The sequence below is a fragment of the Mycteria americana genome, chromosome 15, assembly GCF_035582795.1.
Source record: "Mycteria americana isolate JAX WOST 10 ecotype Jacksonville Zoo and Gardens chromosome 15, USCA_MyAme_1.0, whole genome shotgun sequence".
In the NCBI taxonomy this organism is placed as follows: Eukaryota; Metazoa; Chordata; class Aves; order Ciconiiformes; family Ciconiidae; genus Mycteria; species Mycteria americana.
In genome coordinates, this window is record NC_134379.1 from 9950482 (window position 1) to 9972630 (window position 22149).

Sequence of the window (22149 nt, forward strand, 5' to 3'; positions counted from 1 at the left end):
AGCGATCGCGGCACTGAGCCCTTCCTACCTGGAAGGTGAGAACAGAGCGCAACAGGGCTGTTTGCCCAGCGTGTGCTAGGTGGATAGCTGCAATAGGGCTTGTAGCGTCATCTTTGACGTCATCCCTAGCATCATCTTCTTGCTCCGTGTCCTGCACAAGAGCTACTGCTGTGTCTGTGCATGGCTTGTACCTGCTCTTCCTCCTGCAAATCTCTCCAAAGGCCTGGCCAGTCCCTCGCTGCCTCCTGCTCCGCTCCTTTCCGACGATAATCTGAAGTGGTGAGCAAACTGTGCATCCCCAAATCCTGTTGACTTGCCTTTGTGCCCCTCTCTGAGAGCGGCAGCATCTGTGCTGACTGTGGGGCCCAGCCGCAGCATGGACAATCATGAGATTAGGCCTTTGGGGGGGAAAAACTCCAAGAGAAAATATTCTTTTTTCTGTCAAAGTGGTTTAGCTCTATTTCAGAGCCAAGTGTCCACATCAGTAAACTCCTAACCACAGCAGGCACTGATGTAAACTTTGAGGATGCCTGCGGCCAAAGGATCTGGTGGTAGATGGCCATGGAGGCTGGATTTCATCACCCTTCCGGGGATTAATCAGGTCTGGGCCACAGACTTCTGTCTCTTCTCACTCTCCTGTCCTGCTAACCTGCATCACGCAACCTCTGGCCTCTGAGTGCATCGCCACTGCTGTTAATTCACGGCAGTACTGATAACCCAAGCTTATCAAGAGGAGGTAACTGTGTGCCAGCCGGAGGGCTGTTAGATCTGGTGGTGTGCAGTCAGCACCGAGTGCTTTCCCCGGTGTCATGGCACTGGAGCCTTTCTAATGTACAGAGGGACAATGGCAGAGATGGAGAGGCTGAAAACAATTTTCTTTTGTGTGTTTAATGTGAACATTGCAAAGGGCTTTTTCTGCTTTTCTTCCCTCTTCTGTCACTGTCCAAGGAAGTGCCTTCATGTGATATATTGGGTGTCTGCTGAGGTGGAAAGATCCTCTAAAGATACCAAGCTTTACATCAGGTCTTAAAAAGTTGCGTGAAGGAGGCTGTATGCGAGGCGTTTGAGAAGCCCCGCAGAAACCGTGAGCTCTGCTCCGTGCTGTCTTTGAACGTTTGCACGAGCTCTGTGAACTGTGTCGGTGCACTGAGTGCTTCCTGGGAGACTGTCAGGTTTGCCTGACTCCAGGGGGATCCGAGTGTACTGGATTTTTCTGAATTCATGGGTTGCCTCCACACTTACCTGCCTCTTGCCAGAAATGCCGAAAGAGACTTCTCCGTTTTCTTAGGCATTTGGTGAACTACCTGAGCCCTGCAGCTTGATGGAAGAAAACCAGTGTGGTTTGGATTGCAAAATACAGAGCTACAACATTGATGCCTATGAATTTGCCACCTTGGGGGAAGACAGAAATCTCAAAAGCTTGAAATATAGTTGCAAAAGAAAACCATAAATCTAATAAAGTGCAGAATTAAACTGTAACAGTGTACAGTCTATTGGCTCTGGTAGCCTGGGGCTGGCTCAGAAAGGCCTCGCATCGAGGTTATATCTTCCAGATCAGGTGTCAAAAGAAGGTGCTCATTCTCCAGTTGCACCTGAGAGTTGTCAGAGAGCCATTAGATGCACATGAATTTTCAAAAGTTTCACGCTTTCTTCCTCCTACCTTCCCATAAGCTGATCAGTCTTGTCTGCAAAAGTGCAAGTAGATGTACTTTCCCTTATTCTTAGTCTGGAATACACAAAGATGCTTTGAGTCCTCCTTTCTCTGTTCCCCAGCACTCTGTTCATATTCTTTTGTAGAAAGTCAAGTGTCTCATCCATCTCTCATCTCTCTTCCTTTCCCAGGCAGTGGAGATGTACCCTGTTAAACATTTCCATGTGCTCTTGACAACTCGCATCTCAAGTAACAGAACAGAGGACTGATGCAGATGTAAGATGCTGTGTGTGCATGTATATATAATTTCACAATTCATGGCTGTAGGTTTCTGTAGAGACCAAATATGATGTAGTCATAGCATGTGTGACAAGCTGGCTCAGTATATCAGAGTTATTTTTTCCTGAAAACTTATTTGGAGCCCCGGTTTCCTACCAGCTCATGGAGCGTCCTCTTTGAACTTTCCTAGAGTGGAGAGTTAGTGTCTCCTACCTGAGCTGGCACTTTCAAAGATCCGTGAGGTATAATTGTGGTGGTATTCTGGGTTAGGTGCATTGGCTTGTTGTGGGTGGGGGCTTTTTTTTTTTTTCTCCCATGAAGGAGAGCCAAAATGGTCATTTCCACTGAAAGTCAGTGGGGGACTGGCACCTGACAGGGATTCTGGGAAAACGTTAGCCTCGATGAGTGGTGTCTACGCCGACTATCCTCCTCCCTTCTCTCCCATAAAGCTGGAACAATGGAAAAAAGAAGTTCTGCTGCTTTGTGGTAACTATTTTCCTTAAAACCAGACTGAAAATTCATCTTTAGCTGTCTCAGGAGAGGATTTCCCACAAATGCATTGGCTTATTTCCCATGCTTCAAGTGAAGAAAGCTACTGCTCTCAACCCCATGTGCAAGAGAGGTTTCTGTGGAAAAGGTGCGGGTCGCTGGTAAGGGGCTCGATATAACGTTTGGATTTCTTGTTACTTAACAAAGCTCATATGTCTTGGTTTCTTTCCCACCCCCCTCCTGGAAAAGCCTGCTTTTGCCTGGAGTAGCAAGATGGAGAGAGAATGGAAGCTGTGACGAATGGGTCCACGCAGCCCTCCCAGCTGGTGGAACCGGTGACCGCTGCTGGGAAGGGAAGCGTGTGCATTGCCGAGTGGTTTTTGTCTGCTCGGAGCAGCATTAGGGTAACTTGGTTAGAGGAGAAAGTCTTGCCTTTCATACTGCATTTTGCTGTCAGCTGGCTCTGGTGTTCATTTACAGTGCTTTTTATGGTTCTTAAATCTCTTCTTCAATTAAATAATTCTGGCAAATGGGGAGAAAAAAATGGAAAATTAGTATTTGCAGATGGAGCTGGGCAACACTGGGACTTCAGTGCTGGAGGCGGAAAAGCCCAAGCCTGTTACATTTTCTGTGAGGCTTAAACGCGTCCAGTCTGAATCCAGCCTAGATCTTGAATTTTACAGATGGCTTCTGTCTTTCTGAGTGGGCAGGTGCAAGTATCTGTGGCCTGACTATCGTATTTAGGCGTGGCTATGAGTATCAAAACTGTTTTTCAGTGGGTGCCTAGTTTTATCGCCAAAAACTGTACTTTGATAGCTAAACTATACAGTATTGCCAGGAGCCTGGGAATGCCTTTTCATTTTCATATAAATGTACATACGTTATTTTTGATGAAAAATAAATGCATAGAACTATTAATATTTGCTGGCGTAATGTCCGCCTTTGCAAATACTGCGTGATGCTTTTGTTCACTAAAAATAAAAGCGAAGCAGCCTGGGGCGCTCACGGGGCCGTTAAAGAGCACTAGGTGACTGGCTCCATAGGGTAATTAAACTAAGTATGTTGTAACGAGGGTTTTGTAAGCCTGAGCTGAGCTAGTTGTTGGGGTGGGTAGTTGCTCTTGGTTTCTGGTTGCCGATCGGCGGAGGGCGGTTGCGTCCCGGGGGTTGGCTACGGCTGTGCTGGGGGCACGAGCTTCGCGGTGTCAGGCAGCAGCTGGGAGGGGTTCGCTGGGTGCAGTCGCTGCGTTTGCGTTAGGTGGGATGTGTGAGCAGAGCCGTCGCTCCAGCCGGAGTGTGAGCTGTCACTCCTAGCGTCGGGGGATAAGAAGAGGCCAACAGAGGGTTGGACAGACTGGACTCCATGGGTTACATCCCAGGTCCCTCTTCGCAATTAAAGGAGGTTTCCTTTGAAAATTGCATGGCATGATCTTTTTATCAGGGTTGAATCTGGTTTTGAGTCTCCTGGGGGGGTGGGGAGGGAGTTAACTTTGTTTTCTGATTTTTTTTTTTTTTTTTTTCCCTAGGAATGCAGTTATCTTCTGAGGGCTGTTTCTAGTTTCAGACTCAGCAATGCTACATGGATATGTCTCTTTGCATACATCTAGGCCCCATCATTAATGAGCTATACCTGCATGAATTCTGCTGGAGGAGTCTAAATCTCACTACCACGTTCGCTCCTCTGTAGGATTAGTGCCTTGCTCTTACCTTCCCCAGTGGGAAATTTTCATTCTCTTTTATTTATCTGCAACAGGGTTAACAGCCATATCTTGGTAAATTAACTTGGAAATCCGTCATTTGCCCCTCAAGTTTCTCAGGATTTTGTTGGAGTAAATTGGCTGGATGCATAGCAATAAGTAGTAATTTGTTGCCTCTAGGATTATTTTGCAGTAAAACAGAGGGAGGGAAGGTGTCCTTGATGAGGAATTCACGCCTCGGTAATAAGAGAGAGCTTGGGCAGGTTATTCTCAGGTAATCATCGATGGTTTGGCAGTGTCTTAACACAGGCTTTTTTATAAAGCTGCAAGAAAGAGTGCTGAGGCTGGTTTTGTATCAATCTATTAATTCTCATTCCCAAATAAATATGAAAGACACTAAACTACTGTTTTGTCTGAAACAAAAGAAATGGGATTGTAGTGTCCGGAGCAGCTGATTGACTGGCACAGACATAGGGAGCTAATTCTCGTCTATTCAAAGGCTTTGTGGCTCTCGATTAATATTAACTTGGGGTGTTGTGCACTGGCGAATTGAGAGAAAAGACCCCACGTCGTGGGGCCAGAGGCTGCTATTATTTCTAGCAAACACTTGTTTTTGCTGTTTTGCTTCAGGCCTCATGGAGTGATCGGTATTGTCAGCTCTCATCTGAGCCCTGTCCTCAATTAAATCCATGCTGCAAGTGTGAATGGATATTCCTCGGGTCAGAGCAGTGATCGTTGCTGGAAATGCCATCGGTATCTGAAGTTTGATTAGGTCTTGCTTTAGCTTAACAGATGTGTACACAGCATCTTCAGTTCCTAGGGGAATTGGGAGGACAAGGTGCCAACGAGCATGTTTTAAGATCAAATGCCTCTGACTACTACAGTATCAGCACATTATCTATCAATTGGTAGTAAGAGCTACAGTATCCACGTACACACAGGCAGTCCTCTGTTCAAGAAGTTATCAGATATCTGAAAGTAACACACAAGAGTGTGTTTTCAAGGGCTGCCCAGGAAAAACTGCAAATGAGAGTTGCTGGTTTGCTGATCTAGGATTGATGTGGAGCTCAAATGGAGAAGTGAGGCAGGGAGGGGAACTGTGGTGGCTGAGGTGTAGGAGCTGCGACAACCACCGGAGAAGCTTTGCTGAGCGATTGTTAGAGCTTGAGCGTGTTCGTTCATCGTTACTGTGGGGTGACTTGAAGTGCCCTGCGTGTAGAGCACATCACTGTACGAATCCACGTGCTCACGGACACTGATGCTCTCGTGAGACCCTGCATATTTGCTTCTAATCCCCACTGTGTATCCAGAAGCCAAATGTTTTCTGGCCTGGTTGTGGACGAACCATTTGGCTATCTGCATAGGGCTTGTATTTGGCTCGCACATCCCTTTCATGAGCCACTCTGTCTGCCATCCCGCAGTCTGAAATACATTTGGTACTGGGGTTTCTACGGGGTTTTTGGAGGTGGTGGTTCTCCCACCCCTTCTGGTTCCCCTCTTGAGGAGGGAGAGGAGCTTTGGCAGCATTCCTCTCCCAAGGAGAAGTGGTTTGATGTGTTCCAAGCAATATAAAAGGGCATTGAATCAATCTTGATTTAATCAGCTTTGCAGGTGACATCTAGAGACAACTGAGAGTCTGATTTTAATTGTCTTAATCATTAGATGCTCTTAGAAGGATTTGATATAGTTAATCCTTAATATTCAGTGCACTCCTTGTAGAATGAGATGCAAGCACACACTGAAGGCATATGGAGGTCAGACGCCCTCCTGCTCTCTCTGTCTGTAGCTCCTTGCAGAACAGCAGGGAAAGAAAATCTGCTTCCCACAGATGTTCAGCTTATGGTGGTTTGAATATAATGAACCAAATCCTATTCAGGCGTGCTGGTGTAAGTCTGTAGTAACATCAGTACGCTTGCAGTTACACCCATTGGAGTAAGGGTGCAGCTTCAGGGCAGAATCTGCTCCTGCATGTTCTGCCTCGAACAATTGAACTAGTCCTGCAAGAGCAGATTAATCATTAGAGGCCTGAGCCAATATTCATTGAAATCAAAGGAAAGATTCCCTTTGGCATAGATGGATTTGGGATGAGAATCCACAGGATTACAGGGGCATCAGACTGTTGCTACACAGTATTGGCTGTTGGTCGGATTTGCCCATCACACACTGACCTTGCATGCGAGCATCCTCCTTGCAAGCAGTTAAATGGGTGAATTTGTCTCCACAAAAGCCTTAAAATATGTAGAATACAGAGATTTTGCTCTCTTTGTTTTGAGTCCAGTAGGACATTTATTTATGAAGATGCTAGAAAGTAATATCCCCTTAATTTATTTTTTAATGCAATTATTTTTTATGCAGTAGTGAGGTCTGTAGGAAAACTCCCATGTATCGCAATACTCACTATAAAATAATAAGAGCTGTTGAAATTGGGCTGTCTGTGACTTAAGCAACTCCATTCAGAACACAGTTGATGGTCTCTCCGCTACAAAATGTGGCTGTTTCGGCAGTGCTGTTTTCCAGCACAGTAAATGTGTGTCCTCTTGTGCTACGTCTGGGTCGTGGATGGCCCAGAGGATGCAGCAGAGCGCTTTACTTGCATGGTCTTGTTTACAGAATTCTTTGTGAGAAAGGAAATATTTGTGCATGGGGATTTTAAATGATTGCAGAGGAAGGCAGTGATGAACTTTGCCGTGAGCACCTCTTAAAAACCAAACCTACACCAAGAATTCCAAAATTGCTTTGTGTGATCTAGTGTGCTGCCAGTGCTCTAATTTGCAGGGCAGCGTTACAGAGGAGTTAACTGCTGTACAGGAGTATTCCCAAGCTGCTTTATGCGTTCCTACCGAGCACAAGCTGTAAGTCATTCTCGCTTTCTCTAATTATAAGCCTGCTCTGCACAGATGAAACCTCTCTGGTTAGACACTCCAAATGCTTCACCACCGCCTGTGAATCCTGGGGCTGCGAGGTAGGTCAGCGTTACCTGTGTTTTACACACAAGGCAACTTAGAGAACTAAATCTTGCCCCGTGTCATCCTGTGAGTCAGAGGTGAAAGTGGAACGGTTATCCTGGCCAGCAGGTTTTCCTGGCCTTTTGCCCTCCCAGTCCTGGCACTGGGAGCAGCAGCTTCCCTCTCTGACACTGCTTCCCGTAGTCCTTTTCATTGACTAAAGTGCTGCATCTGTGAACATTAGTGCGTTTGTAATTTGGCTGAGGGTATGCAGTCATGGAGCATATAGGGCAAGCGTCTCGGTACTGCGCTTGGGGTGCGCTTGTCTTATTTCACACTTAAACCAGTACAGTTGTTTAGGATTCACATCCCTGAAGATGACAGGAGCCTTATGTATTGCTGTATAATTAATTTCACAGAATTGCTTATTGCAGAATGTTATATTTGGATGTATTTGCTAAAAAAACCTGCCAGAAATTAGAAGGGCTTGATGCAGACCTTGAACACAAAATTTTAGATAAGGATGGTATGATATTGAGAAAATCCTGACCCCAAAAAAGGGTTTGGAGGCTTCATCCTCACTGGCTGACTGCTACCCTGGCCAGGTGTGTTCAGAGGATAAAAGCATAAAACTGATCATCTGATGAAGTTTTGAAGAAGCAGCATAAGAGAGAGGGGCAGTTCAGATGTGCATGTTTCTAACCAGTAAGATGTACTGGGGTTGGGAGCATGCTGCGTGCTCAAGGGTAGTCAGGGTGCCTGGTGGGACCATGTACGGAGATTTTGTACAGCTCAACTAGTTAGCTCCCACAGCTTTGTCCATGATCTCTCACTTCACATTATAGACTATTATTCCCCCACACACACGGCTTCTCACTTTACCCGCCGTCACCCCTGGAAAGGTATAACATATCATTTCTGGTGATCACTGAGACTTACAGCTGTTGGGTTTGAGATACCTGCTGTGGGTCTGTATGTTCATATCGTAGCTCAGAGTTTTTAGGGTGAGATCTGGATCATGGTCATGTTTTTTGTCAAAAAATAAAAAAATTAGATGTCTGCTGCAAATAGGTGATTTGGATTTTCTGCAAATAGTGCCTGTTCATGTACGGCTCATTGCCTTTTGAATTGGATACTTAGCTGTTTAAGCCAGATATTTGGAATAAAGTAGATGACTCAGTGTTAATCTGCTCTCGAATATCTTTTTTATTAGATTAGGCAAAACAAAACCAGCCTAACAAACTCTGCGTTCTGCATAGCGTGGATCTGTGTACAATCAGTCTATTGTGTGACCTTCGCAGGAGATGTATAGTCTGCGTGATCTGCGCATGGATGTATGGCTGCAAAAATAAATGGCTGATGAAGTAATGAATCAAAGCTGTGTTTCAGCACAGTGCAGCCCTGGGCTTGTGCGCAAGTTTGTTTGGCAATTAAGAGATGTTGGTCTTTACCTCTCCTACAGTTCCCCTGGGATCTTGGGAATGCTACAGAAGGCCCCCAAAGTGTCCCTCTTTCAGGCAAGTTGGATGGGTGATTCAGAGAGATGGTATAATTGTATCACTGTCATGTTTCTATTGAGAAGGGAAAAAAAACCTACGCACAAGATAGAAAGCATGGTGCTTGCCTTTCTGCTGGTACCATCCCAGTGGTTCAATTAACAGTGGCTTAACTCTCTGCTGTCTTCCAGGATAGCTGGTTATGCTGAAAACAAGCCTCTCAGCATGCTGATAAGGAGCTAACCACGTGTCCTCCTTCATTATTACATGTCAGGTGTTACATTTTTGTACTTTTCCCTCAAGACTAGCTGCAAGACAAGTCATGAGAAAGTACCTTGCACAGCTGCAGGCTGTTGAGCTCTTGCAAAGAGCAATCACTGTGAGGATTAGCCCAACGCCTGCCAGAGGGAAGCAGAGCAAAGTAATATCGGAAACTCGGAGAAAAGCTTGTGCTTGTACCTAGGAAACATTTCTGAGGTTCAGCAGGTAGAAATGAGAAGCTGTTATCAGTCAAGAGAGAAAGAGTAGGGAAGATCTTACTGATGTGGTCTACTGCTACATGTCTAGCCCTTCATGTGGGGAAGACCTCCCAGGTGCCAGCAGAGCACTTGCTGCCTGAGCTTGCAGCTTCCAGCTGCACAAATGCACCCCTGGCTTGAATTAAAGGATGCTCTAAGCTTCAGCTGGGGGCACGTGGGCCTCCAAAGTGCTGCTGGTCCTGAGCTGATAGCACAGCAGGAGCACAGGTATGAGCGGCATGGCCCGTCAGCTGTCACGCCAGGCAAAATGCTGCACTACAGTAGAGCTTATCTGACTTGGATTGGGTAACCAGATCATCTGAGCCCTGTGAGAATGTAAGAGAGGGTTATAATGCTTGTTGTACAGCTGGAGTAAGTACTATGCCCAAGGGCAGTCTATGCCAAAGTCAGAGTCGAACTAGGCTCTCTCCTGGTCATTTAAGCTTCCTTTCCCCTGGATTGTTAGAGGTATGGCCACTCTGCTTGTGCCTGGCTGCTCAGGTTATGTCCTGCGAGTAAATATCCCGAGTTACGCACACACAGCAGCTTCTCCTGCATCCCGTTCCCTGTACAGGCTGTTGTTCTTGGAGCTGCTGATCCCCCTGGTCTGGCTCCGGTCTGATCATGAAGTAGTAATTATTCTCTTGATGGACCAAGCCAGGCTATTTTTTGGTACCTTCTCTTCTACATTTTATTGATAGTGAGCTAATTCCATCATTTCTGAGTGAATAAGTCATTGGCCTTTCTGTGTGTACCTGCTTGAGCAATGTACTGCTTGGCCGCTCATCTCTTTCAGTTAGTGCCGTAGCTGGTCAGGAACGGCACCAGAGTCCATCCGAGTGGGTTTTATGTGGGAATGATGCCTGAGCAAAAATCCTCCACTTAAAAAGGCTGTGAAATTTCAAAACCCTGCTGCTTGATTGCTTTTCTGGTGGAGAGAAAGCACTATGCTTTGCTTGGCTGCTCTTTACAATGTTTGGTACTCAAGATAAATTTCTCCAGTTCAGGAGGTGTCCTGAGACTGCTCCTCTCTCTGTGCTAGTGCCAGTGCTCTGCCTGGGAAATCATTTATAAATGTCTCATTAAAGACCTGTGTCTGCCTCCTTTTCTTTCTTTTTGTCATCGGATCAGCTCACTGAGAGCAGCTGTCTTCACTTCCGTAACAGCAGCCCCGAAACTACGCTTGTGCCTCACAAATTCCCACAGCCTGAGAAACCGCGGACAACTGTGCACGTATGTATGTGCCGGGGTTTGCAGACATGGCGGGTTTAGCCTGAGCTCGTTCCCAAGCTTTTCCCTGCTTCTTTGAAAAGACTCTAAGAAGTTAGCTTTGTGCTAGATTTATAAAGAAGCTGAACATATGGTGTGACTACAGCTACGCAACCGGAGAGCCGGAGACGCGTGTGAGTGCGTACTGGTGATTCAAGGGGAGGTTGTGTTACGCGGTGCGTCGCTTGGGCTGCTGGAAGGAAGCTCACCGTGCGGGGCAGGAGCCATTCCTGTAAGGGTATCTCCCTCAGTTGGCGTTCTCGCTCTCAGGGCTGTCACACGGGTTACTGCCCTACTCGGCTACCCCGGGCTGCTTTCTAATGCTGCTTTCTGTCCTTAAGTCTTTCAGTAGTTGCAATGGTCTGGGCAAGGTAACCCTGTTTGGATATGGGGCTGGGGGGACAGGACTTACTGAATCTTTACAGCTAAGGGCTTGTTTAAATGGAAAACTATATTCTCTAGTTAGAATAAGCTATGGTGAATAATGCTTCCATGCAGAATATTCTCTAGTTGAAGTGATTTTATTATTTATTTACGGAAGAATGGAGCCTGTATTATTCCCTAATACACCAGGGGTTACTTTAGCATAGTCCTAGTTTTCCAAATGTGTCTGTGACTTATTTCTAGGGGCGGGGTGGCACAAGCTGGGGAGGAAGGCATGGGTGCTCTGTTCTTTTTGTCAAACCTGAAACACCCTTAAAATTGTGGGATTTTTGTTTTCATTATTTTCTGGGAAAACAGGGTGCTGCTCCAGAGGTGTGATAGATGGGCCCTGTTTTCAGACTGGAAAATGCTGAATAGCATATTGAAACATGAATGTTGAAAGAATATACTTAAGGTTTTAAAAATAATAATTATGTAAAAATTAAGACTGTAATCTTGAGATGAATAGATCCATCCATATGCTACAAGTTAATTATCCCTCAGTGAAAGAACCCTTGTGCATTTTCTACTAGTCACTTGCCTCCCTAGTGCCCTGTGCTGCCAAAACCTATCTGCTTTGCATGTTTTGTTGAATACCATTGTTTATTTGAAAAACTTAAAATGGTCACACATAACGTATATATCTTTGCTGTTTGTTTCTTTTAAGTATTATACTGGATCTGATAGAGCATAGCTGGTAAACCCCAGGGTCCTCCATCCCTCCTGTCTCCAGCAGGCACCAGGAATGCACGTCTCGCCTGTGGCAGAGCAGATTTCGTACCAGTCAGCCTCTTGAATGAGACCTTTATAAGAAAGCCTTTGTTCAGTACGTCTGTTTGAGGTTCAGTGCCCTTCCCAGCTGCCCTTGTGAAGACAAATATCTGCCTCAATGGGCATCTCCTTGCATTCAGTGCAAAGCAACTTCGCAGTGGTTCTCATTCGATTTTGCTTGCTCGTTCATAATTCTCATTCGCTTTCTTATTGTCCTCTTTTCCTGCCTCCTCATTGCAGGTTTCTTTCTAGGTATGTCTCCTCTCTTCAAAGGAGCTAGAGGCAGTGATGCTGAAGTTGTATCGGATCTTAATGTCCACACCATGGGTGTTATTCCAGGGAACAGCAGGGGCAATAGATTTCCAGCATGCCAGATGCAGAGCTCGTCTCCGTGCCAAATTACAGCCCCAACTTTTCAGCTTTGAACTTGCAGAGCTTTCAGTCGTTGTTTCCAAGTCAGCCATAAATCTCTTGGGCTGCTTCCTCCCACAATGTGCTGCCAGGCATTCGGCTATCGCCTGCAAAGCATTGCTTTCTCTCGCAGTCACTTCTCCCCTCTCTATTTCTGCCTTATCCTGCAGCTTGAAAGGGCCATGATAAATCTTGCAGAAAACAGCTGCTTGGTTGCTGTGCTCGATAATTTGAATTTGGGTATGGCAGAGTGGGCTGGCTTTCACTTGATTGCCAACATAGTCATGTTTATGTAATCCAAGCTGCTTTGAGAAGCTCCAGTCCTTGTGTGGGAACCTAGAAATTACATGTGGTGAGGTCTCACCATCACCGACTGCTGTGAAGGCAGCAGGCAGCCAGCCCTTCTCCCGTGGGAGACCCTGTCAGCCTGCGTGGCTGCTGCTGACTCTGCCGAGTGAAGCCCTGTCTCCCTGCCGCGCAGGCGGCCGCTCCTGGAGGTGCAGCAGGTTGCACCTCCTTGTCTCTTGCCTGGTAGACCAGCTATGGTAGTCAATAGGGACTGAGGCTTGAGCCTCTGACAACAGATGCTCTGGAGTGTCCGACTTCATTCCCTTCTCTGTAGGGAAAGCTCTAATCAGCTCTGCTCTCCATCGGTTAGTGAGTTTCTGTAGTGTTATGCTTGGAGATGAAATGGTATTGCAGACCCAGAGAGGCTTACAGTAATTGCAGTGTAAAAGCAATGGGTAAAAACCACAGAGCCAGGAGCTGATAGGTACTTGGCTGTAAAGACAGCGCTCTGCTATTCTACACCTCCAGCTTGCACTGGAGAGCAGGGGTCTGTTGATGGGAAAGTATCATCCACCACAAATGCTTGGTGCCCCGAGTCGAGGCTGCAGCTTGAGCAGGGGCAGTGTCCGACGTCCCAGCCAAAGACCACATCCCCACGTCCTCACCTGAGCGTTGAACCAAGCAGCGAGCCAGGCTGCTCTGATGCCTCTAGGCTCTTACCTAATCCTTGAAGCAGCAAAACCATACGTTATTTGTTTTAGCTGGCACCCCTGTGGCCAGCAGTGGGGTTTTTCCAGCTGACTAAATCTCTTGGCTTCAAATGGGCATTACAGTCCCCTGGTCATGGGACTGTCCTGAAGCCCTGCCCCGGCTGGGAGGGAGCAGAGCTGGTACCAAAGTTTTTTGACTAGTTAGTTTGGTCGCAGGGCTGCGCATTGAGAGATGCTCACGAGCTGCAAGGCATGCTGCCCTGTCACAGGTTAGTGACATCTACAGCGTGGGGCAGTGAGATGGGGAGGTAGTGTCTTCAGGTCCTGTGACAGTGACACTTCTGCCAGGCTGGTGCAGCTTTTCTCACTGGCTAGTGGATGAGAAGCTTGATTGCCGTGGAGAGGGAACGCAGCCCGGGAATGGACAGGCAATTCTGTGCTGCATGTCAGGCTGTCTTGTGATGTGGTGGGATTTGAGGGTAAAAACCTCTGAAAATTAAAATGGAGAAGGAAAAAGACCTCTCCTAGGGGCACGTTAAAGCTCTCTTGTAAATGTCATGTGTTTTCTCATTTCTCCCTCCCTTCCTGGCATGAGACGCTACTCTGGTGTGTATCTTTTTTTTTCTCTTTCTTTTTCTTTTTTCCTTTTTTTTTTTTTTCTTTCTTTCTTTTAAATCTAATGTGCCTCCATTTTATCAATTAACTGCCTGTCTCCTGATTCCCATGGCAACACACCAGGCTGTTGCATTTCTGATTCCTTTGGCAGTTGGGGTGCCTGGCATGTGTCTCGGGAGCAGTAAGATTACAAAAGGGTTCTGCAGGGAGTAGGAAATACATGGGCAATACTCACTATGCACCACTTCTCATGCTAAACTATTTTTCTCTTCCTTTCCCTCCTCCCCTTTAGAAACAAGTTTCCTTTCCCCTTTGTTTCAATTGCCTGGTGATAAGAAATGAGCAACTGAAGTGCTGTGGGAGGTCGAAAGATGTGGAGGGGGTGCGGGGATGCATGTTTTCGCTGGATGTGGATGGCACATCGGGGATCCTGCAAAGAAGGTTATTCCTGCTGACGCTGCAGAGCAAGTGCTCTGTCCCTCCTGCTTCAACTTTCAGAGCTTACTTGAAGGGGGGTTCTTGTTCCCGTACTGTATCAAGCTGTCTCTTCGCCCCTTCCTACAGCAGATGTTTCCAAGAGCTGGAAGAGCCCATCCCCTGTTTGCAGAAGTTCTTGTGCTTCCAGGGATTTTGGACACGTGGCTTTCGTTGACACAGTAACGAGAGCCATGTGAACAGGCCGAAGCTTCAGTTAAAACCTTTAACTTCTCCAGCTCTTGGCTGAGAGGAATTTGTTTGGCTCCTGAAGCACTGGTGCCCTGTCAGCGTGGGGTACCCTGTCAGCGTGGGCCCCTGAAACCGATGGGATGAGTTTGCAAAAAGGGCCCTAAGCGCCAGTTCTGCCATGGGTATTATTAACGCACCATGCGTGGGCTTTAGGAAAGCTAAAGGGAAAATAGAGATTTAGAGTTGGATAAGATGTGCGTTTAGCGGATGCTGTGTATGACTTTGATTTATAAGTTGTTGTTCAGCCCTGAGAGCTGTGACCTACAGGAAGACCATTTAAACTGAGAAGAATGAGCCGGCTAATGAACACAATAGTGTTGTAAAGTTGGAAAGCCCAAATGGAAGAGTTCCTGCTTACTGCTTGTTGTGTCTTGGAGCCTGGTCCCAGTGGGAGGGAGGGAGGGAGGGAGGAGCCGCTGTCGCAGTCCTATCTAGCAAGCGAGGTTTGTGTTGGACAGAGCAGCTGAGGGAGATCTTCCTGGACCAAGGAGGAAAGAGCTTTCCTCATCGCTGGCTTCCAGGTGAGCTGCTGAGTTGGATGCCTAATAGTGACGTTCAGAGAGTTCCTGTGGCTTCTTGATCGGCATCACCAGATAACGGCAGGGTTGGAGTAGGAAATAATCTACATTTTGTTGGGTTTGTTTCTCTTGTGTGACTCTGTTCTCAACTTCATACCTGAGATCTGTACCCTTGCTTTGCTGTTAGTGAGTTTCTTGGAACTTGGTGCTTAACTGGGGAGTCTGACTAGAACAAGAAGATTTTTCTTCTCCAGAAACAGCAAATCCAAATGACAGGGGCATAGACCAGCTCTGTAGGTGCCTGTAGGCTGGAGAAAGCTCAGGAATTCTGGGCACTTGGGTGGCTTTCCTCTAAGCTGTAAGAGCTGCTTGGAGAGCAGGTAACTCCAGATGTTGGGTCTTGGAGAGCAGTGCTGTCAGCTGATGTCTGTTTTGGGCTATCCTAAGATACTCATGAGATCGAAGACAAGGTGCTCATCACTGCCTTTTGCCTTCTGGAGGGCTGGTGGCTAGATACCTACCTGGGAGGATCAGAGCTTAGTCTACTCGAGCTACTCTGGATGTTGTCTGGCCATCTAGTTAATGGGTCCATCAGACCTGAAGCCAAGAAGAATGGGTTTAGCTTGATCGCAGGGACTCTTGGCTTCCCTGAAAACCTGGTGCACAAAAGCCTGTTAGCTGCACCGTAGGAAAATTGGTGGTTTAGTTATTATTTTATATGTGGGTAATGAAGGTCATATAAAATACCAAGTTTCTACAGCATGGCCATAAGGAACTGCCAGAAGGTTCACCTGCATCACTTAAATCCCATCTTTTTGAATCATTCACCTTTATGCTAAAGAATAACAATGCTTCTGACTGCACTGCTCTGCTCAGGAGCCTGTGATTAGGCTGTTCCCCTGAGACGGTATAATTACTGTAGGTTGGCAGCCCTGCCTGTTGGACAGGAGTGTATAAAGTCCCACTAAAATTTTGGCTTTATGGGGAACACAATGTAACAGCAAGAGTCCAATGAACTCTTCTTCCCCCCCCCCCCCAGTCCAAGTCAGTTTTTGAAGGTGTTTGCCCTTGCAGTGAAATACGATGGGTCTAGACGTGGTTTTAAATTCTGCTGCGTTGTTTGTTCAGCCTTGGGCAGCCTTCCTGCCTTTCTTTGCTTAAGCTTCACTGCTGAAGGGTTTGCTTATGCCAGCCATGTTGCAGAGGTGTTTGTGAGAGCTAATGTAACCTGTATCTTGATCACTAACTAACAGCCCTAATAAAGACTGCTAGTGTGCTGAAACTCAGGCTCCAGTAGGACTAGAAAAACAGCTTTGATCTTTTGTGAATACAGATGCAGAGCCCCTCCAAACTTCTGCACTTACGGTTCCCTGTACAGTAGAGTTGAATTCGGCTATCCTGCTTGGCACATCACACATGTCTGTCGCAAACGTGTCAGCGGCGCGAGACTGTGTGTTATGGCACTCACCGAGCATGAAACCAGGATTAAGTTGTGTTTCTAATTTAATTTTTTCTCATACCCATGAAAGGAGAGAGATACTTATCACAGATGTTGTTGGTGATAAACCCCTGTAGCCATCTCTGGTTGTTAAAGTGAAAGACTCTTTTAAAAATGTAACTTGTTGGTTCCTAATCTAACTGCTTTGCTGTCTCGTGCTATTAAACACCGAAATGAAAATGGTGGCCTTGTTTTCTGCTTATGGTTGTCTTTATGGTTCACATGGATGGAGCCCTGTTACCTTCCTCCTCCCCTCCTTTTATTTAAAGTCTTTTGTAAAGATCAAAAGCTCTAAGCATCCTTATAGTCATTTGTTTTTCAGTTTTTAAGGTGAAACTGGTTCTTGGATGTAATGCCATACCCCTAGTGGAGCTCCTTTTGAGGTACTACCTCTTACAAGATTGAGAGTAACACAAGCTTGAAAGTCAGGCATTTGCCAAAAAAAAAAAAAAATAAAAAAAATCAGTTAATGAAGAACATGTGAGGTTGAGGAAGCTTTCAGAGCAGGGCCCAAATGCCAAGAGAAGGCAGCTCAGGGACTACGGCACATGCCTTTCCCCCAGGGAGCTGGCTGAGCTTTGCCGGGAGCGCTGCGCACTCAGTTGCTGCTAACCTTCCCAGCTGGGAACAGCATTGATGGCGCTGCCCTTTCCGTGCCCATCGCAGGATGGGCCTCTTGAACATGCCCCGCGTGTTGTGCTGTGCGTGCCCCGTTTGGCTAACTTTCTCAAGAGTTGTTCCAGCTCCAGCCCACCAAGCCTAGTGAGCAAGTTGGAGGCGATTCTGTTCATAAGAGGGGTCTGTATGATCATGCCTTACCTGTTGCTCTGTCCTAGTTCAGATCAGGTTCAGACCAGGCAGAGGTGCTGCTGTCTTCCAGGAGCCACAAACAAACTGGTGCAGTTGTGCCATAGAGATTTGTCAAGAGTGTTGACTCTGGAGTCTAATGAGAACCAAAGTGTCGATATTAATCCCTCGTAATACAGCTGGTTCAGCAGAAACTGTAGGTTCTTTATGTTGGTACTGAAGCACTGGTGCTCTTTTCTTTCCCCTGACATTAGACCTTTAGCAAAGCTTTGAAGTACCTTGGTTTGAGAGCTTTTATGTTCTTCAGGCTTTCTAGGAGCTGAGCCTGATCTGTCAGGCCCATTACTTCTGAAAGAGCTGTAGAAATGGCGCAGGCTGAGCAATAGTGATGGCTGGGGCTGAACAAGTTTCACAGTTCATTTCGGATAAAGACTCGAGATTGACTTGTCTTTGCAGCTGCTTGGACTTTCTCTGTCAGCCTTGTCCGGTAGCAAATAAAAACTTCTTCCTGGGTGTGCTTTAGGCTTCTCTGGTTGGTGACACCCAGAAATTTCAGCTTAAAGTTTGGCTGAAGAGTCCAGGTAGCTTTCATTGAGCGTGGGATGTGTGGGACCAAGTCTCATGCACACCCCCTACACCAGCTGTGGGGGAGAAGCAGACTTGGGACCTCAGTGCTACCAAGAGCTGAGGATGACTGAAGGACCACAGTGTATGACTTGCTGGATCTTATTTTGCAAGCTTATTTCCTCATTCTCTTGTGTGGTTTCTCTTAGGGCTTTACTTAACCTCCCGCCTTAGCATTCAGAGTGTTTTAATGGAGTCCATATGTCCTTTTCTTTCGTTCCCCTGGGGCCTAGTTTGTGATAGGAGCGTTTGACACTGGGGTCACTGCTCACTCTTTGCTCGGGTTGTCTTTGTTCCCCTTCAGACGCCAGTCACATCTGGCCAGTGCTGGGTACGCTGGAGGCGGGGAGCGGGACAGTGAATTTCCACCATCACCTCCAGTTCTCCTTCTCCCAGCGCAGCAAAGCATTGCTGGAGGTCCGGCCTCGGCGTGACGGGCTGATGCCAGGATAAGAGCGTTCTTCGCTGCAGGTTTTCTGGAGTTCAGCGCGTGGCGTGTCAGCCCTGGGAAGGCTGTGCGTGCGGGGGTTCGTAGATGCTTCCTGTTTATAGATACGCTGTTTATACTGGACATACCCCAGGTGTCTGCTCGCTGCCGGGGCCTGCTCCAGCAAAGGGCATAGCAGCAGCTGGGAAAACTGAGTAATTTGCAAAGGCAGCTGCGTGGTCCCACAGGAGCTATTAATGCCCTTGGTGGGACTCTCAATGCTTGGACTAACTTTTTGCCTGTATACAGACATGTGGAGTTCTCACAGTGCCAGGTACTAAAACATCAGTACCTCCCTTCCCCCCCCCCCCCCCCCCCCAATTTTTGGATGAAAGGATGACTTTGGCATCTTTCTTCAAAGCAGAAGTTCATTGGTCTCCTTTTGATCCTTAAGCACTTACCACCACTCCTGTCTTCTTGAGCTTATTCACACTAGTGCTGCCACACAAAATACCCCTCGGTGCTGTGACGGGACTGGGGTAAGCCGTGTTATAAAGGGGGATGAAGACACGGGGCCGGTTCTTTACGTTGTGTGCAAGACCTGCAGAAACTGGGCAGCGTACGGGGATTTCTGTACAGGTTACTTTCCTGCTGAGGAGGATGTGTAAGTAAAGGGGTTGCTCAGGTTTTAACCTTCACCTAGTATAAACCTGCGACCTAAGTCGTGGTCCCAGATGTTTCCTTTTTGTGAATGCCCTTTCCTGGTGTTTTGGCTGCCTTTTAGGATTTCTCCTCAAACCAAAACCTCTTTTCCCTTGATTCGCAGGCTCACCTTTACACAAGCAGGGTACCACCTCCACCGCCAGCGCCGAGAAGTCGGGTTCAAAGGTTGCCGAGGTGGGCGATGATTTCCTGGGAGACTTTGTGGTGGGCGAACGTGTCTGGGTAAATGGAGTGAAGCCAGGTGTGATCCAGTATCTTGGGGAGACGCAATTTGCTCCGGGCCAGTGGGCAGGGGTCGTTCTGGATGACCCGGTGGGTAAGAATGACGGCTCTGTTGGTGGAGTGCGTTACTTTGAATGCCAGCCGCTGCAGGGGATTTTTACGCGACCGTCCAAGCTGACGCGGCAGCCGGTGGCCGAGGGCTCGGGCAGCGACGCCCCCTCCGTGGACTCCCTGACGGCTCAGAACTTGTCACTGCACTCGGGGACGGCCACGCCACCTCTCTCCACCCGCGTCATTCCCCTGCGGGAGAGCGTCCTGAACAGCGCCATGAAGACGGGCAACGAGTCTGGATCTAACCTCTCGGACAGTGGGTCTGTGAAAAAAGGGGAGAAGGACTTACGGCTTGGAGATCGTGTGCTGGTGAGTTGATTGCGGGGTCCCCCTCGAAAGGCAAAGGACAAGAATTTGTCCCCTCCCTAGGCGTTCCTGATCAGGTTCAGGACGAGACAAAAGGAGGACAGAGTTGGTGGTGAGGTGTGGGACAAGTGTGGTCTTGGAAGGGGGAGGCCTGGACCGAGCGGGCATCAAACTTCTGCATTCACTGTTGTTTGGGATGCTGTGCCTTCTGGACATGTCTCTCTGACATTGATGCAAGACAACATATTGCAGAGTGTTTCTTGTATTGGACAAGTCCTGAGCCGTAGAATGAGGTCAGAGAGAGAGCAACTCAAACATGAGAGGGAAATAGAAGAAAAATGATTGATTATTATTTTCTAATCCATTGATACTCTCCATAATGGTGTGTATTGGGGCTTTAGAGGAATTTGCAACAGTGTCTTGTTGCATGTGGCTGTACATATTCTTGCAAATACTTGCAGAGTCTCTCCTAGCTAGTCGCTCCCCTTCTGGTGCTTCAGTTTTTGTATGTTGGATATGACACGAACTCCTTTCCTCTACAGAAAGGAACTTGCAATTATTTTTATAAAAGGGCAGGACTTCGGGAGAGACCTCTGTACTGATGGATGGGTTTTCCACATCTGATTTCTGTTGTTGTTTTCATTACCTAGAGTAGAGTACATAATGACTTTAAGCCAAAATGCCACACTTCAGCTAAGAATGGCTCGCTGGAAGTTTGCCATCAAGCTTGTCACCGTTTGTGTCCTAGCAAAGCAGTAGTGCTTTCAGTGGAGGTGGAGAAGGAAAAGGAAGATATTAAAGCATGGAAAGACTGAGTTTTGTTCTGCAGTTCTGTAAAGGAGAGTTTAGTTTTGTTTAGTGTGTATGATACATACTGTGATATCAAATATTGGAAGAGCCAAGCGTTTGAGCACGGATCTGTTGCGACTGTATCCCCAGTAATATCCCTGGATCTAAAAGATAAAGGTGACTGACGGACAGCGATGACAGTTTGCAGAGGGTTAGTCTTTGCGCATCCTGGGCAATCTGGCTCCCATTTAAAGTTAGCTATGTAGCGCTTCCTTTTTGGGGCACCTGGTTCCAATACCAATAGCGGTAGTAGGGAAGTGTAGACAGACCTGCTATCTGGTTAATAACAGGGGTTTGGTAGAACTCGGCTCCGCAGCCGATGTGAATCAGGAGGGTGTGCAGGGGGGTGTCAGAGGCAGTCTCACGTGTCCTTTGTGGTCTCGGAGAGTGGGGTTTTCTGCTGGCGATAGCAGCAGCCCTGGGCAGGCTGTGGCTGAAGCTGATGGAGTTGATTACTTTGCTCTCTGCAGCCCCACGGGGACCCTGGGTGGCTGGGCCACGTTAGAGCAGCCCTGGGTGCCTGGGGAGCACCGAGCGGCTGTGACGGGCCACACGTGTCTTCCGAGGCAAAACTTCACGTGGCACAACCTGCTCTGGGGATTTCGGGATCTGTTGTGTCCATATGGCAGGCATCTCTGGCATTACAAATACACTTTTAAAGCTAGCAGTGCACTTGCACACCGAAACACTGTTGGGTTGTCCAACAGTTTTCATTTTATTTAAATAAAATATAAACAATTTAAAGTTGGTTCATTTTCGGAGGAGGAAAAGAGAGGATGGGTTCTGCTTGTGCCCACTGGATGTGACACTTTGTAAATCTAGTGTGAACACGTGGGCTTGTAGATCTAGCTGTAGAGGTGAGAAAGGTTCTCAGATTTTTCCCCAAAACGTGCATTGCATTCTGTATCACAGCAGGAGCTGACAGCTGCTCAAGGGTTTGTCGCTTGTCTGTTGTCTTCCTGATTTTGCCAGAGTCTGCCTCTCTTCCCTCCCCATCCCTACCATCAGCAAAGCTGCTGCTGTCCCTGCTGGTCCCTGGGCAGGGAAAGGTAGCAGAGACATTCTCTGTTTACACACGCACTGATGCTTCATGTCGGTGTGTTAAAGCAGCTACGTGTCGGGAAAAATGAAGCTGGGGAATCTGTCCTCCTTTGATCAGTTTATTTGCTTGCTCTCATTTTCTCCTTTACCTGTTGCAGGGAGTGGGGAGAGTGCTCAGGTGAGAACTTCCCACGTTAGGAGCAGCAGTCATAGAAGGTAAACTGCAAAATAGAAAATCTATGGTAAACTTGGCTCTGTTCTTTCTGAACCAGCCAGGCAATGGAATAGCGTTCTCCAGACTTAATTGTTTAACCCCTCTCTTCTCCGGACTGCACGCTCACCGAGGCAGGGTCTGTCCACTTAATGCTCTGCTCCTTCAGTGGGGCCCAGGCGGATTGAGATTTCAGCATGCCCATGCAATACAAACTGTTAGCATCTCTTCCCTTGGCTTCTGTTGGGTTGTTTTGTGGGGTTTTGGGGGTGATGTTGCTGGGTTTTTTTTAATGAAGGTGCATCCTTAAAAGCCCGCCCTCCCTGCCTGCTAATTTATCCACCCCAGATGTTATATGATAAAATTTGTGCTATGATTTGTTAGTGTAATAAATAGCTCCAAAAGAGCGAATTTAGAATGAGCTGAGCATCTCACTGGCTCTAGCAGGAACGCTCAGCTTACGGAAACCTCAGTAATGGTTTGCATGCAGTAGTAGAGGTCCAGGAAAAGAACAGATAATGGCAA

At 47.3% G+C, this 22149-nt stretch overlaps 1 protein-coding gene across 3 annotated transcripts in view; it reads left to right on the forward strand.

Moving 5' to 3' along the window:
• The window catches only part of CLIP2 (CAP-Gly domain containing linker protein 2), an 81380-nt gene that overhangs the window by 19270 nt on the left and 39961 nt on the right, over nucleotides 1–22149 (forward strand). For all 3 annotated transcript variants that reach the window (XR_012777965.1, XM_075517945.1, XM_075517946.1), the window contains exon 3: nucleotides 18988–19526. Coding sequence is in view for 2 of the 3 variants with exons in the window: in XM_075517945.1 (XP_075374060.1) it covers nucleotides 18988–19526 (539 nt within the window). In the remaining variant the exon portion in view is untranslated. The remainder of the gene's footprint in view (nucleotides 1–18987; nucleotides 19527–22149) is intronic.